This window comes from Ranitomeya imitator, chromosome 1 (genome assembly GCF_032444005.1).
Source record: "Ranitomeya imitator isolate aRanImi1 chromosome 1, aRanImi1.pri, whole genome shotgun sequence".
Taxonomy (NCBI): Eukaryota; Metazoa; Chordata; class Amphibia; order Anura; family Dendrobatidae; genus Ranitomeya; species Ranitomeya imitator.
In genome coordinates, this window is record NC_091282.1 from 558,452,679 (window position 1) to 558,471,237 (window position 18,559).

The 18,559-nt window shown below is 41.7% G+C and overlaps 1 protein-coding gene across 1 annotated transcript in view; it reads left to right on the forward strand.

Annotated features, from left to right (window-relative positions):
* KCNN1 (potassium calcium-activated channel subfamily N member 1) overlaps positions 1-13,578 on the forward strand; it is a 200,418-nt gene extending 186,840 nt beyond the window's left edge. The window contains exon 9 of the mRNA XM_069767772.1: positions 13,119-13,578. Coding sequence (XP_069623873.1) covers positions 13,119-13,403 — 285 coding nt within the window. The 3' untranslated portion in view covers positions 13,404-13,578. The remainder of the gene's footprint in view (positions 1-13,118) is intronic.
* The last annotated feature ends 4,981 nt before the right edge of the window (positions 13,579-18,559 follow it).

An 18,559-nucleotide genomic window follows, 5' to 3' on the forward strand; every position in this document is an offset into this window, starting at 1 on the left:
TGCCCAGGTCTCCCAATACATGAGAACATCATCCATTACTTTGTGTACCTGTCGCTCCATTCTCTGCACCATCAGGGCCACCTCTGCTTCGCTGCTGGTTCCCATCAGTGGATGCCACAAAGATTGAGACACAGTCCTTTTCAATTTTCGAATCAACAACTTTACTGCTAGCTTTACACAGCACATCCAGACTCTTCACAGCAATTACATCAGAATCAGCATTACAGATTTCCTTATCTCTCCCTGCAGCTTCCTTCCTTTCACATAACACATACCTGGGTCGGACCGTGCCGCTCAGGTCCTCAGTGTCCTCTCAATTCAGCTCTGCCACGGTTAAGTCTTTATCAGTCTATTTCGCCCCAGACAAGAGAATCTTCATCTCCGAAGGTAGTTGCCACCTGGCGAGTGACCTGCCCTTCAGTATTGTATTCCATAAAGTCTCAGCACTGTCCTGCTCCCATCTCACCACTTCTGGATACTGCTGCAGCCACCGCTTCGCCCCGGTACTGAGAACATCTGCCCAAGCTATAAGCTGCCACATTCTAGGACTACCTGTTCCCACGTACTGTCTTATTTCCTTCTTCCTTACTGCTGTGCTGGCCACCGCTCTTTCTGATCTGATGCTATGGATGGCTGGGCTCTTTATTCTTAAACAACCAACGTTGTGTGGTAGCTGCTACTGTCCTGGTCCTAGAGCCCGTGTGGACTGTCTGGGCGCCCAGGCCCTTCCAAGTATATACAGGAAACACTCCTTCCCTTAGCTGTAGCTAACCCCTCCTACAATAACCAATTCCCAACTATGCATTGAACGGGCTGCTTTAACGCAATGTGAACCTGGCCTAACCAATCCCAGCTATGTGAAACTCCCATCTGTATTATGTACACTATTCTAAGATGATACACCATCTTGTGGGCAAACTTTAGTACTATATTTTCCCTATCTAACATATATACCAAATAGCAAATATATACATTTAGCAGAACAAGACATGGTAATACACTTGATTGTGTAGCAGTACCATTATATAAGGGATGGAAATATACTAAACCATGTAGCAATGCCATCATATGTTAATCTATACTCATAATAACAAACGGTACCCGGACGAGAGGGAAAGGCAATAACATATTTTACCATACCCCCTACATTCCTCCCTTTCCTTTAATTTGGTCATCCCCGACCATATTACACTATAAAACTTTTATTCTGTACAAATAATACTCCACGCAGGGAGGTAACAGGTAAAACGAGGTAGAACAAGTAGCATATTAGCTCTACACGAGCCAAGTCTTTTATGCTGCCACATAGCAACAAGAGTCCTTGCTCTTTAAAATTGAATGCCTGGCTCACAGTCCTCCAGGTGGTGTTCAGGTCCATTAACTCCAGTTCTCCAGAGCCAAATGTATGTACAAGATGACCCATTAATGGGGTCCACAGTTCCTGAGGTTGGGCCTCCCCCTTCCTTTGAGGGAAGCATGGTCCCATATGTTAGGACAAAACAAGTTTAAAAGTATGGGGTCTTTAGTCCTTGGGGGTGAACTCCCTCTTCCCTTGAAGAAAGTACGGTTCCAAATTATTCACAAATGACTAGACCTATGCATTAGGTCAACAGTCCTTAAAGGGAAAGGCATCCCTCTTTTATGCCAGGTGCACTGCCTGTCCTAAAAAACAGTCCTTTTCTGCAGTTGCGCATAAGTCAGGGCTCAGTCCCAGGGCAAGTTCCTGTTTTCCAGCAGAAAGGGCGCAACAGGCGCAACAAAAACACACACAAAAAAAAACAATGCAGTGATTCTTCACTTAGGCCGTCCGGCCGAACTACACCCATCTCTTGGGGTGCTCCAAGGCTTCATTGCTTGCAGGGACATGGAACAGTCCCGTTCACTTTTAGTCAGAGGTGCAACGTGCACAAATTTTTGTTAGCAGCAAAGTTTCACTGAATCAATGGCGCACATCCCAGACCGTTGTAAGAGTGGCTGAGTCCCATGCCCAGTTGCGAGCGGGGATGATTCTGCAGCCGCAAAAGTCATAATCTGCCACGGAAGGGTGATAGCCCGAGTAGCAGGTGCTGCTGACGCCTGCTCTGGGCCCAGAAAAAAGTACCAGGTCATCCTCACTTCAGAGGGTGACCGCAACCGCGTAGTACCCTCGAGGACAGTCCTCCTTAAAGAATGACACCCGGTCTCCTTGATGTAGCGGTATGCCAAATTTGACTGATGCTGCATTTACATATATCTTGGCTTCAGTCCCTTCCTCTTGAATGAAGCCATACCCCCATTCTATCTCGGTATACACAAATAGGCCACAAGTAGTTCGGCAAGCCAGAGCACCCCCTCCGAGTTTATGCATCTTGGCCCACACCTCCTTCTCCAGCTGCTTCTTCCATTTAATGACATCTTCCACCCAGACAGCCTGCCTGGGGGTGGGAAAGGGGCCCTCTACTGGTGAATGGAAATGGGACGCACTCAGGGACATGGTGATACGGAGACGGGTTTTGCCTCTGCACGATAGGGATGTGATACTGATCTCCCTGCCGGAACGTGCTGTGGGTGAGACCATCCCTCCAGGGTCAGTGGCTGAGGAGCACTCACCTACTCAGGAGCTGGACTATGACCACGCCGGTCCCAGGACCGCTGGATCCTTCCACAGACGTGCCTGCGTAGTCAACTGGTAGATAAATGCCCGGTCCGTCCTCGGCTTCCGACCACGGTTCTTCCAGGGTGGACGCCAGTTCCTATCCTCGCTGAGTCAACAACCTGGGTTCTGGATGACAGGAATTCTCCTTCTGATGTCATGATGCTGGCACCACATGATGTTCCGGCCTCTGGGATGAGGATGGTTTCACTAGCTGCCGACTCTGCGCCTGTGACAACTCTAGGAGTAGGTAAGTGGAGTCCTCCGTAACTTCTTCCCACGATTTGCTTTGTCGAGTTCTGGCATCCTCCTGTTGCCACCTCCACTCCAAGCGGCCTATGCCACCTTCAGGTGCAGGAGTGCTCCATCGCTGCTGGCCCAAGATTACACAATGGCGCTGCGCAGCTGCACCCGGGTTTTCTTTCTAGGCCCCACCTGTTTCCAGGTGGGGATGCCTTTGATAACTCCACCCATTTGCTTGAATTCTTTAGGGAAGGGCAAGGTTTTCTTTTCTATATCCGCACCCACCAGGGGCAGACCGAGGAGTATTGACAGGTACAATACTGTACTGAAACACACACGAAAGGTGTTGTCCAAGTTGTTGTCTTTCTCTTTGGCGCCATTTTCCGCCATGTTCATGGCCGCCATCTTGGTCACATGCACAGTGAAAAAGACTGACGATTTGGAAGTCAAATCCAGTTTGTTTGTTACTTGCAGCATTTCAAAAGCATGTATTGTGATATAATATGTTAGTATGTGTATAGTTTATGAGCAGTACGACCTAATGTTTGGGAAGAGCCCACAGTGGCAGTGGCTAGTGTTAGGGATAGTGACTGTTTCCTGCTAGGAATGCAGATAGGACGTGCAGTGCATAGTGAGGGGATCGCAAGGTCCAGAGTGTACAGTGCCGCATTCGAGGGTGACCCTAAATGAAAGTAGACCAAAAAGGAGGGACAACGAGATCTTGAGGATAAGGGAAATATAGACAAAGTGGCCTTCCAGAGACTGGTCCAAGGAGAGGATGCCTAGCCACGAGACCTCAAGGTTGTAACCCTGAAAGGTAATGGGCCTAAACTGGACTGAGTGACTGGGACTAGTGATGGGTCCAGAGCAGAAGTTCCAGGGCCTCAGTAGTGGAAGAAATAGGAAGCGGAACTGCTGAACAAGTAAAAGAAACTTGTTAATCAGAACTGTAGCATTAAAACTGGGTTGTGGCGAAGTAGGAAGAGACAGTCGATATATAAAATCATGGCATAAACTGCATGCGGCTTGATGCCTTCACAGCACAAGTACACATACCCAGCCAGGACCTCCACTTTCATGTAATGTGTTGGGGCACCTCAGACGAGTGCCTTGCCTGCAGCTACCACCCCTCGCCACATTACATGAAGAAAACACAATATCAACATAGCCTAATACAACATAGTCTCATATAATTCCCATAGATGCAAACAAATCTGCTGCCACTCTGTTTTAGCTCTCTAAACAGCTTTCCAAATTTTTCCTCTTAGCACTACCAAAGCTCGACATACCGTAGTCACACCATGTTCATATCACCACCAGCCAGTCCTACTCGAGGGCAAAGACTGTACTCTGTGCCTTCTGCTAACCTAATAATACAACACTTTTCCCTATAAATGATCTGAATTACATCCCATTCTTCATCTACAACTTGCTGTAAATCTTAATCTCTACCGGTTCAGCTAAACGCAGAGGTCTCAAACTGCATTCCTCAAGGGCTGCAAACAGGTCATGTTTTCAGGATTTCCTTGTACTGCACAGGTGATAATTTAATCACCTGCACAGATAATGATTACAGCACCTTGTGCAATGCTAAAGAAATCTTGAAAACACGCATGGTTTGCGGCCCTCGAGGAATGCAGTTTGAGACCCCTGAGCTACAGGCTGGCACATGCACATAACTGAACTGGGCAGTGGGAATTACCCTTGTGCTGGCCTCAGGTGAACAGTTATAATGCTCAATATATACAGTTGTGTGAAAAAGTGTTTGCCCTCCTTCCTGATTTCTTATTCTTTTGCTTGTTTGTCACACTTAAATGTTTCACATCAAACTAATTTAAATATTAGACAGAGATAACACAAGTGAATACAAAATGCAGTTTTTAAATGAAGGTCTTCATTATTAGGGGAAAAATAAATCCAAAACTACAGGGCTCTGTGTGAAAAAGTGATTGCCCCCTAAGCCTAAGGGTACCGTCACACTATACCATTTCGATCGCTACGACGGTACGATTCATGACGTTCCAGCGATATCGTTACGATATCGCTGTGTCTGACACGCAGCAGCGATCAGGGATCCTGCTGAGAATCGTACGTCGTAGCAGATCGTATGGAACTTTCTTTCATCGCTGGATCTCCCGCTGTCATCGCTAGATCGGTTTGTGTGACACCGATCTAGCGATCTAGCGATGCGATCCAGCAATGCGTTCGCTTGTAACCAGGGTAAACATCGGGTAACTAAGCGCAGGGCCGCGCTTAGTAACCCGATGTTTACCCTGGTTACAAGCGTAAAACTAAAAAAAAACAAACAGCACATACTTACATTCTGGTGTCCGTCAGGTCCCTTGCCGTCTGCTTCCAGCACTGTGACTGCCGGCCGTAAAGTGAAAGCAGAGCACAGCGGCTGTGCTTTCACTTTCACTTTACGGCCGGCAGTCACAGTGCGGGAAGCAGAGACTGCAAGGGACCTGACGGACACCAGAATGTAAGTATGTGCTGTTTTTTTTTTTTTAGTTTTACGCTTGTAACCAGGGTAAACATCGGGTTACTAAGCGCGGTCCTGCGCTTAGTTACCCGATGTTTACCATGGTTACCCAGGGACCTCGGCATCGTTGGTCGCTGGAGAGCTGTCTGTGTGACAGCTCCCCAGCGACCACACTTCGATTTACCTACAATCACGGCCAGGTCATATCGCTGGTCGTGATCGTAGGTAAATCGTATAGTGTGACGGTACCCTAACAACTGGTTGGTCCACCCTTAGAAGTAACAACTGCAATCAAGTGTTTGTGATAACTGGCAATGAGTCTTTTACAATGCGCTGGAGGAATTTTGGCCACTCATCTGTGCAGCAATTCAGCCACATTGGAGGGTTTTTGAGCATGAACCTTTTTTTTAAAGTGATGCCACAGCAATCTCATTCGGATTAAGGCTAGAACTTTGACTAGATTACTCCAAAGTCTTAATTTTGTTTTTCTTAAGCCATTTAGAAGTGGACTGTCTGATGTGCTTTGGATCATTGTCCTGCTGCATTACCCAAGTGCGCTTCAGCTTGAGGTCACAAATAGATGACCAGAGATTCTCCTTCAGGATTTTTTGGTAGACTGTAGAATTCATGGTTCCATTTACCACAGCAAACCTTCCAGGTCCTGAAGTAGCAAAACAGCCCCAGACCATCACACTACCACCACAATATTTTACTTCTACGTCAGTCCACAGAGTATTTTCACCAAACTCTTGGGGATCATTAAGATGTTTTCTTATAAAACTGAGACAAGCCTTTATGTTCTTATTGATCAGCAGAGGTTTTCATCTTGGAACTCTGCCATGCAGGCCATTTTTGCCAAGTCTCTTTCTTATGGTGAAGTCATGAACACTGACCTCAAGGCCTGCATTTCTTTGGATGTTGTTGTGGGGTCTTTTGTGGCCTCTTGGATGAGTCGTTGCACTTGGGGTAATTTTTGTCGTCTGGCCACTCCCGGAAAGATTCACCACTGTTCAATGTTTTTGTCATTTGGGGATAATGGCTCTCACTGTGGTTCGCTGAAGTCCCAAAGCTTTAGAAATGGCTTTATAACATTTTCAAGACATTATTTCTAGCTTTTGAGGATCTTTTGCTCTACTTCACTTTATCAGGCAGTTCCTATTTAAGTGATTTTTTTTTAATTGAGAACAGGTGTGGCAGTAATCAGGCCTGCATGTCACTAGGACATTGGAACTCGGCTTCCCAAAGATGTGATAAATCACATTTAATTTATGTTTTAAAGGGGGGTGGGGCAAACAATTTTTCACACTTTTTCACCTGTAGGATTGGATTTCTTTTTCCCTTAATAATAAAGACATTCATTAAGAAGTTGTGTTTTGTGTTTACTTGTGTTTTACTTTGTCTAATATTTAAATTTGTTTTGTGATTTGAAACATTTAAGTGTAACCCACATGGAAAAGAATAGGAAATCAGGAAGGGGCAAACACTTTCACAGAACTGTAATAGGTGTAAAATTAGCATTTTTTCACACACCCCAGATGTCTGCATGAGAAATATCTTAGTATGCACTAGTCTCTTCTGCATTTCAAATGAGATTCGCCTATTCAGCTCTGTGGAAGCGCCAAAAAAAATTGGATCTCATTTGAATCATTCATATATCATCCGCTTTTTGTGGATACAATGCAATTCTTTACTATAGGAAATCGTATTTGGTCTTGTAAATGTTAATAACTACTAATGCAAAAAAAGGTCTGGCATAAGGATTGCTTACAGATGACAATACAGATTTAAAAAGGTAGAATTTCTGGATGGATGAAAATTGGACAGTTCTTTATACTTTTGATTGCACTTAGTAAAAGGTGGAGTAAGCTTGTGCCCCTTAACAGTCTAAAATGAACTCCTTATTAGGGTTGAGCGAAACGGGTCGAGATTTTTCAAAAGTCGCCGACTTTTGGCAAGGTCGGGTTTCATGAAACCCGACCCGACCCCAGTGTGGGGTCGGCCATGAAGTCGGCGATCTTTTGAATCTGGAATCGGAATTCCGATACCGATTCCCGATATGATTAAGATATCGGGAATTGGTATCGGAATTCAGATTAAAGTGTAAAATAAAGAATTAAAATAAAAAATATCGCAATACTTACCCTCTGACGCGCCCTGGTACTAACCGGCAGTCTTCCTTCCTTAGAATCAGCCTTCCAGGACCTGGCGGTGACGTCGCGGTGACGTCGCGGCTTGTGATTGGCCGCGCGGCCGCCCATGTGACCGCTCGCGCGACCAATCAGAAGCCGTGACGTCACCGAAGGTCCTTCAAGCGCTGATTCTTAGGAAGGAAGGCTGTCGGAAGGAAGCAGGGCGCTTCCGAGGGTGAGTATATTCCTATTAGGTATATACTCACCCTCGGAAGCGCCCTGCTTCCTTCCGACAGCCTTCCTTCCTAAGAATCAGCGCTTGAAGGACCTTCGGTGACGTCACGGCTTCTGATTGGTCGCGCGAGCGGTCACATAGGCGGCCGCGCGGCCAATCACAAGCCGCGACGTCACCGCGACGTCACCGCCAGGTCCTGGAAGGCTGATTCTAAGGAAGGAAGACTGCCGGTTAGTACCAGGGCGCGTCAGAGGGTAAGTATTGCGATATTTTTATTTTAATTCTTTATTTTACACTAAAATATGGATCGCAGGGCCTGAAGGAGAGTTTCCGCTCCTTCAGACCCTGGGAACCATGGAAACCCAATGCACTGCATTGGGTTTCGAGTTTCGGACGACCCCGACCCCGACTTTTTTATAGGATCGGCCGATTTCACTCGACCCGACTTTTGAAAAAGTCGGGTTTCGTGAAACCCGACCCGATCCTATAAAAGTAAAGGTCGCTCATCCCTACTCCTTATACTCTAGTTTGGTCACTGAGGTTAATGAAAATTCACAGAGCATGCAAGCAGGAAAGGGTAACTACAGGCTGCTAGAAGGTAGAGTAGGTGCCACTGTTCTCTAATAAGATGTATTGGAATGTTTCATATTCAAATTTGTTACTGATGTGCAATGTATAAAACAAAAGGTGTTCTTTTACATAGGATAAGCACAGAGCAGGGAAGCACTACATGTCTGTGACACTGAGACTTATATGGTCCCATGACGGACGTTCCTGGTGTTGTATCTGCCAAATCCCTGAGAGCTGACACACACTATCACAGGAGGCAACGGGAGCAGAAGCAGGTGCCTCAGCGCTGCATATGTTCTAGAAACTGAGACAGATTTCCAGTGCCTACTCCAGCACAAAATAGCAGAAATGATTTTTTTTTTATAAGACCTGGAAATGTGTGAATGTAACCAGTAATACAGGCATTTCGGATTTCTGAGGAAATTCACATAGTTATGTAAATTCCTTCTTGATCCTTGTGTCCCGATAAGCCATATTCCCCCAAAAATGGACCAACCTTATTAACCCACAAGTTTTCATAGATCCATGTTGATCGTTTCTGTCTTTACATTCATTAGAAATATAATTGGGGAAATATTGTGTCCTTCAAAGCATTTAACGCTGATCAACAAGTTGAATTAGTAAATCTAGCTACATTTAACCCTAAATCGTCATTTATTTAACCAATATGAGATCTGATCTGCTGTCTTGGATCGTAGGATCAGTGTCAGCATAGCACTACCCTTGTCTGCTATGAAGTTCATATAAAAGATCATCGAACATATTTGCAGTCTTAACATTTTTAAGAGGACCTGACACCAGGTCCACAATGTTGGGATTTTGTTCGTGCTTTGCTCCCGCTGCTCCGCAGAGTATTCAGATTTTTGTTTTTCTCAAATCTGCAATAGATTTGTAGAGATATATGCCTTTTTATTAATGCAACTTTTATGGGGTGTGGCTCATAAGGTAATTATGTAAAGCATCCACAGAATCTATGAACCACACCCCTTTATAAAGATCATAAATATTGGCACTAAATAAATGGTCCCATATCTCTGGAGCCATATATGGGTTAAAAAAACAAACCCTAAAGCCAAAAGAAGTAAAACTAATCAATTTTTATCGATCCGTTAATTGTTGTCCTTACACCCACCTCTCTCTAATCCAAAACCCTAACTTCCAGCATGGACAATCTCATCGTACTTTTTACCTTTGGTATTAAATGAGACTTAGATCTATTAATAATTTGTTAGATCTTTCACATAGGCATATAATATTTCAGAGTTTAATTCTAAATACCCCAAAATCTCTATTGCCTTTTTCCCCTATCTACAAGCTAAGACATACAGTATATATCAAATTATCCTATCAAAAAAGCTTGGAGAAGTTCTTAATAAAATCAACAATTCTTTATTAAACACAATAATTAATAAAACATATAGATTGTAAGTAGTACATGATTAGACAATACATGATACCTTCAAGTAAGAAGTGGTACAAATATTAGATAGTTCTTTAAAAATACATGATTATTCTCACAAAAACACCGTCCTCATTAAATTGGACTGTGGAACATTATTCACCATAACCTTCTCAAGAATTGTAGTCACAGATCTCCACAATTTATTTATACAAATTCAATACAGAAATGTAAATGTTATATATGTAGATGATTTTTCATATTCTTTTATTATTGTACTGCCCTCTAGGAGGATAGAAAGAATTACATCCTATTGGTGATTTAAACCAAATATCCTCCTGCAATCATTTCTATAGTTCCTTATATGCCTTTTTGCAAATTATGCTAAGCACCATCCAATACCTATATATACGTATCTCCTTTAAATCTATATCATAATCACTGCAAAAGTGCATAAACAAAGAGGAAAGATATTTAAAGTGCAATATAGTAGGGCCTATAAAAGTAAAATAGCCACCGTCAGCATTCTGTGAAGGTGGCTCTTATGTTTATTAACCCTAGGAATGCTGAAATAATCACTTTTATAAATTTCCTGCCATACTTCTATTGAGTAAGGGAGGTATGTTTTCTCCCCCTGACTCAACTGCCTCGCAGCCGTCCATCATCCCTCTCTGGCCTCCGGGCGCCACCTCCTCTCTTTCTCGTGACGTCACCTGCACTCTGCAATCAGTTCTCAAGCATGCGCCGTGCACGCTGCCTGGGAACTTACATCAGGTGATGTAAAGATATCATGCCTCATCCCACCCCGCAGTGTGTTATGATGTATTCACACTGCGGGGCTGAGAATCTGGCCCCTGCGCAGGCGCCGGTAACGTCATGAGAAAGAGAGGAGGCGGCGCCCGGAGGCCAGAGGGGGATGATGGACGGCTGTGAGGCGGATGAGTCAGGGGGAAAAACGTACCTCGCTGACTCAATAGAGGTATGGTGGAAAATTTATAAAAGTGATTAGTTCAGCATTTCTAGGGATAATAAACATAAGAGCCACCTTCACAGAATGCAGCCTCATTGCTGATGGAGGTGGCTATTTTACTTTAATAGGCCCTGGGAGGGTGAAAGGTTCCCTTTATTAATCCAATAGACCATGTCGCCTAGTCCTCATCACTAACCAAATGGTCAAAGGAATGTACCAGAGCTTACTACTCCACCCATACTTACAGAAATTGATTATAGCCATAAGTTTCTTCCTTCAGCACGATATATATAGAAAGGCTTCTCAATCGCTGTCATCAGGCCTAAATTGCCCCCTTATAGTACATATGATGGGCATTTTCTCTATATTAAATTACTTAAAGTATAAGCCCCCCGAGGCTGACCTGTACCACTGCATGTGGTCTTGCTCAGAAATAGTCTTTTTGGACACAGATCCATGATTTTGTAACTACCGTAATCACCTAGCCGATTTCTCCCCCTTTGTTCCTGTATGGACCATATTCGGATATCTGGATGCTCAAACATATCGATTCAATCCTGGTGTAAGGAAACTTTTTCACATGGTAAGAAGCATTGCAGAACATCAGATCAGCAATCAGATACTGTGTAGTGATGTTGTCCCATCCTGGGACAATGCAAAAAAGTGAAAAAAAAATTATGAAAAATAGTAAAGGGTAAATAATGGATTGACCTTGAAAACACAGCTAAGTCACAACTTCTGTGAAGCACCTGGGGGTTCAATGTGCTCACCGCACATCTAGTTCCCAGAGGGGAATAGTTTCCAAAATGGTGTCACTTGTTGGGGGTTTCCACTGTTTAGGCACATCAGGGGCTCTCCAAACATGACATTGCGTCCGCTAATTATTCCAGCAAATTTTACATTCAAAAAGTCAAATTGCGCTCCTTCCCTTCTGAACGCTGTCGTGCATCCAAGCAGTAGTTTTCCCTCACATATGAAGTATTGGCATGCTCAGGAGAAATTGGTCAACAAATTGTATGGCTGTTTTTCCAGTTACCCTTCTGAAAATGCAAAATTTGGCGTTAAAAATGATTTTTGTTAGAAAAATATATTTTTTTTATTTTCACAACACAACGTTATAAACTTATGTGATGCACCTGGGGTTTTAAGGCGCTCAATACACATCTAGATAATTCCCTGAGAGGTCTAGTTTCCAAAATGGTGTCACTTGTGGGGGTTTCTACTGTTTTGGCACACCAGGGGCTCTCCAAACGCAACATGGCATCCGCTAATTATTACAGCAAATTTTACATTCAAAAAGTCAAATGTCGCTCCATCCCTTCCGACCCTGTCGTGCACCCTAACATTCATTTTCCCCCACATGTGGAGTATTGGCGTACTCAGGAGAAATTGCACAACAAACTGTACAGTTAAAATTCTCCAGCTAACCTTTTTAAAATTTTTGTAAAATAGTTGTATGTTTATTTTTTCCTTCCACATTCCATAAATTCCTGTGAAGCACTTGAAGGGTTAACACACTTCTTGATGTGGTTTTGAGTACCTTAAGGGATGCAGTTTTTAGAATGGTGTCACTTATGGGTTATTTTCTGTCATATAGGCTCCACAAAGTCACTTCAAGTATGAGGTGGTCCCTAAAAAAATGGTTTTGTAAATTTTGTTGTCAAAATGAGAAACTGCTGGTCAACTTTTAAGCCTTATAACTTCCTAATTAAAAAAAATTATGGTTCCAAAATTGTGCTGTTGTAAATTAGACATTTGGGAAATGTTATTTATTAACTATTTTGTGTGACATGACTCTGATGTATGGGCATAAAAATTAAAAGTTTTATAATTGCAAAGTTTTCAAAAATTTTGCCAAATTTCCAATTTTTTCACAATTAAATGCAAGTCATATCAAAGAAATTTTACCACTATCATAAAGTACAATATGTCTCGAGAAAATAGCCACAGAATCAGTGGAATCTGTTGAAGCGTTCCAGAGTTATGACCTCATAAATTGACAGTGGTCAGAATTGTCAAAATTGGCCTGGTCAGGAAGGTGAAAACAGGCTTTGGGGTGCAGGAATTAACAGATCACCAGTAATAGTGGGTGCTCACCTCGTACAGATTTATACAGCCGTCTGAATCAAATCTGTATAAATCTCTCCACAAATATCAGATCTGTAAGGCTCAGATCCCCACTAATCAAAGAAAGGCTATAAATAACTGAAATATGGAAATCCTGTCAAATTATCAAAATTCTGATTGAAACATACAACATTGTATACATTACAACTCATTCTTTATTTATAGGAAATTCATTTTCAACTACAGTAATGGAACACCTAATTACATTGTGCAAAAGTGGTGTGGAAACTGTTATAATTGCATGTGCTGCAAGTATCTATTGAAAAATAATATATGTATGCATTTAAGCTTTCCATGCAACATATGTATAGTATTATTTTTTTTTCTACAGACCCAGAATGTTATGTATGACCTTATGTCTGAACTGCAAGAACGGAATGATGACCTTGAGAAGAGAATTATAACCCTGGAGACCAAGATTGACTCCTTAAATGGCTCGCTTCATGCGCTTCCAGGGCTTATTGCTCAGGCTCTGCTCCGAGAGCAGGGAGAACTCTTCCTCATGCGTTCCCACAGACCATTTCCCCCTTCTAATAGCTCGGACAATTCATGGACCCCCCCACGTAGACGTACCTCACCTTCCACTGCCCCGCACACCTCTTCAGACAGCGGCTGACGAGGGAGAAGGACAGATGGAGTTCTGGTGGGAGTGGTGGAGTGAAGACTTAACAAGCTCACCTTTTATCCATAGCCACTATGTGGTTTGATTATGTCAGCTTTTTTTCTTAAAAGCCTTGGATATTTGTTAACCCCTGAGGGTTCTTTGAAAATGCTGGAGTGAAAGTTCTATCAAAAAGTAAAAAAATCTAAAAATGTTTGTGTAAACACGCACACGAGAGTACGCGCAGTGGCGCGATTATCCCTCTCTCTGTCACAGGCTGACCCTGTACAGTGATGGGGCATAGTCCAGTCTAGATAAGTTTCTAAATCAGTCTGTTAAACCCTTCCCAAATTCTATTTATTTTCTTTAAAAGAGCTTCTAATGCTGGCTGTGATGGGTTCAGATAATCATTTCCGCTCTAAGCCTAACAGCTTCTTGTTTTTAAAAAGCAATGAGCAGTCAGCCATATTTTTTTAACAACCCCCGCCAAAGGAGAAAAACTATGTACATATATATAGGAATGAAGGTAGTAAAATAAATATATATTTTAAAGAGCCACATATGAATGGGGTGGGATTGCATGTTACCTGGTTATTGTCAGAGGGATTTGACGCATTCATCTGACATGAAATGGTTTGTAAGTGGTCAGTCTTCAATACGTGTGTGTGTTTACATATATAAATATGTATATATAAATATATGCATATATATTTATATATATAGAGGCATAGAAAAGATAACATTTATTTTTTTAATCTTTCGTTGCTGGAGTGGTGTAATATGTACTATACCAGTGTTACTGCCCCAGTGGGTGGCAAACAGTTTAGTACAGTGTCTCTGGTGGACAGTGGATAGGATTAGCATCTGGATCTGTGAAAGCAAGCAAGACTGTATCTCTGTACAACCATACAAAGGATTTGATATTAATTGATTGAAGTGTCGACTTAAGCCCCCCATACACATTAGATTAATGTCAGTTGATCCCACTACTATGGGTGGGTTGTCTATCAGGCATATCCTACTTTTGACTGCCCATAGTGCATTTCTCCTGTAGATAAGCCACTGACCAACATGTCAGCTTGTGGCTTTTTCATAGGAAACACAGGAGCCCTGGGCCAAGCGAGCAGTCCCATGTACAGGAGAATCGGACCAGATGGCTGTCGGCAGAATGATTGGCTGAATCATCGTTCGTCTGACAGTCATGTAATATGTTTGGGGGCTTTAACAGCTTTAATTCAAGAGGTTTTACAAAAATATTGCTGTTCAAGCATTGCCGAGCCGACATCCGTACATTTTCACAGGCTCAAAAGTAATTGGACAAACTATTATTCCAATAATTGTAAGAATTATTTTTGACACTACCATGAAACCCATGGACATCACCAAATACTGAGTTTTTCCTTCTTTTGCTTTATGGCTTTTGGTTTCTGCTGCTGCATTCTTGTGCGTCTATCTGCTTTCAGGTTTGTCGTTAGTTAGTATAAATTAAGCTCAATCTCATTGAAGTCAGGTAGTGACTCGGCCATTGACGTAAGTTGTAAAAATTCCCTTAAGAGTATACAGAGTTGTTGATAGTACTATGAAGCATTGTCCTATCAAGGCCGCAGTATTAGAATAAGTCTGATCAGACTGTGTAACTGTATACATTTCCTAATTCATGCTGCCACTTCTATCCGCAGTAACGTCATCATTGACCACCAATGACCCATGCCGACCCATGCCAAACCATGGCTTCTGCCTTTGGTGGTGTGGAGATCACCACTGCATTCATTCTGCTTAAGATTGTATTAACATAATGCTTCTGCTACCTGTAATAGATTTGTTCTGTTCTTTTTTTTTAGGACACCTCTTTTGACAGCATACCAAGTGTTCCCTTTAACAACTACCAAATGCACATTCAACTCCAAGCCTTTCCCACAGTTTGTCATGAGGGCCATATTGGACCATGAAATGACTTACCAGTCAATTGTCCAATCACTTTTGAGCCTGTAAAATTGAGTCGTCTATATAAAAATTCACAACGTAATATTTTTGAAAATCCATTGGATGCTGCCATTCAGTATATATATATATATATATATATATATACACACACGTGTGGTTGCGCTAAATGCAAAATGTGAAGGTATTAAGAGCCAGATGTAATCTTGACCTAACACCAAGCTCATGTACTCCCCATATTCCTATTGCACCCATAGGGCAGTGTAGGGCTCTATGATGCCCCCTTAGGAGATTTTTAGTCTTCCCAAGGACACTGTTGGTTGTTGCAATGAGTTAGTCATATCATAGGCCATTTGAATATAAAAGATGACACCATTCAGGTGTAAAAATGGTGTTTTGGATTGAGTTCACTAATAATAAGCAAAAATGAAATATATACTAATATTTTTGTCAGCACCGTTTACAATTCTTCTCCATTTCCCTTCTTCAGGATCCAACCAGAAAAGCACTGTGATCCTTAATTAAATAAACACAAGTTATGGTGGATCTAATTGAATTCAGCTCCCATTTTAAGAGAATTAAAAATGATATTGTATATTTTTGTTTGATTTTTTTTCTTATTACTGTGAACTTGATTAAAACGGGATCCTTAATTGTGGGTGATCCCTCGTCAAATAGTAAATATATACAGGGCTAAAAAGACTAGATTATTGGAAAGGAAAGAAAGAAAAAAATAGGTGCCACCTTAAATACAAAATGTGGCAACTAGGCAAATAGTCTTGATTAACAATATAATTTCATTTTGTGTTTAGGGCTCCTATGGGTCTCCATGATTACAGACTGCAATACTACCCTGCATAGTCGATTCCATGTGTACCCTTCTTTTTAGCTTCCCAAATGTATGTTAGACTGGAGCAAGAATACAGGATCAAACTATACAGGGTTTCTTTCATAATGTGTAGGCATGGAGACACATAGATCTGCGTAGGAGCTGTAGACACTAAATTTTAAGATATTCTTATCCATTGCTTTATTCAAAGTTGCTCCATTTTTTTACTATTTTACATGCATAGAAGAAATCCAAAAAGTGATTTGCAGGTGTACAAAGCCTTTCACTTGTTGACATATATATTGATTTTACAGATACTATACATTAAAACCAAAGGTTCAGGTGAGTGCATTATAATGTAAGGTATAAGAATGAGTATTATTGGCATTTTCCTAAATTATAAAATATGCAAAGAACAAACAGAGATAGAAATCTATAGGAATCCAAACAGACACTATTAATTGTACAAGAAATGGAAGTAGTATAATATATTAAAGGATATTGCAGCTAGAATTAATTTTCATTTACATATTTTAACATATAGTCTAACGATTGGGAAATGGAATTTGCAGCATGATGCCTTTAATTAGACCTAGATACAATTGAATATATCAAGTACGGTAACCAGTACATGGCAATTTGTACACATTTTTGCTGATTCAGCTCAGCATTGTGTGAAAATATATATTCTATCTGTAAAAGCAACTTTATACTGATTGGAAATGCTACAATTGTAACTATTCCTTTTTTAATTGATAAAAGCAAGCAAACTGGGTCAGCATGTATACTAGGAGAATGTTTCCATAGGGGGCACTGACTACTACAATCCAATATCCTTCCTTCACTGGGCAGACTAACCACTTGAGATTAAATTGTATCAACTGTCCATTCAGCATTGAAGAGAATAAGAATACCCCTGCATTTTAGAGAGGGCTTATAGCATTAGGTACCCAGCTCTCTTGCTAGTAATCTCTCATTTCTATTTTGTTTTTTATGTTAATGGAAGAAAATCGATACTTAGACTCTATAGCCAGTTTTTTTTTTTTTTTTAGAAAATATCAGAATGCCACAGATCTAGACAAAGAAATAAATTATATTGGAGACTTTTATGGCTCTGTGTCATTTGTGTGAGGTTTCCGTTAACAGAGAAAGTACGGTCAAAATGAAGAAGTCAACATAAGTCGTATAGTAAATCTAAAGATAAGGATGAATGACCTCGGGGAGATCAAAACATCCAACACCGCGGAGACACCATCACGTGTTTCTCAACGCAGTGATCCAGAACACTGCTCCCATCCCTTATGGGAAATATGCAAATGCAAGTAGAAAAGCCGCGGAGACACAATCACGTGTTTCTCAACGCAGTGATCCAGAACACTGCCCCCATCCCTTATGGGAAATATGCAAATACATGTAGAAAAGCCGCGGAGACACCATCACGTGTTTCTCAACGCAAGCAATAAATAGCCAGGTCTTTCACCGGGAAGGAACAACCACGGGAAGGGCAGCATCCAAAAAGGAAAACCACCTATGCCAAAACATGGTATCCATCCACAGACAGCTGTTTCGGGGTATTTGCCCCTCATCAGTGTGAATTATATAGTAAATGTCACCATCTTTATACCATAGATCTGCCATAGAGCGACTAGGGGTTTGGCCTCTGTGGTGCAAGCTTCAGAATCAACTGTAATAACTATAAGGACATACAATGGTGAAGGAAGACGTAATATAATTTATTGTGATCGGTACAAAATGTACTTCAGAAAATATACAAACTATTGTCTTAGTTCAGGAGTGCACATGTTTGGTCCAATGTCATACTGAACCAATCCCAAGGGCCGCACAAAAGTTAAAGCCGTACTTACATCAATACATCACCAGAACAAAGTTTTCATTACTTGTGGAGGATTTGGAGAGATTCTGCTCCAAAAACAAAATGTCGGTGCCGAGACTGACGAGCGCTGGGCTGATCCTGTCCCTGCTCCACAGTGTTCAAATATATGTGCATCTAAAAGACGAATATTACAAGGAGCTGGACAGCTCTTCGGGCCGCATGACATTCTTTGGGTCGTGTGATCTGCAGCCCTGTCTTAGATGAACCTTCAAATAACTATATTTATGAGTCCAGTGCTTTGGGATATCAAGAACAGAGCCAAAGGTGGAACCCATTATATGGCACTGGTTTCATTTGTGGTAAATACAGACTATCACAGTAAAACATGTCGGCATGGACTGGAACATAAGTAGTCATGGGATCCCTTCAACAAAATTAAGTACCAATCCACATATAGCATTTTGTAAATTCACAAATGATAATTCATTCAGCAAAACTACATAGTAGTAGAATAACATACCCAATGGTGGTATAGTAAAGGGATGAAAACATGCATACAGTAGTTTC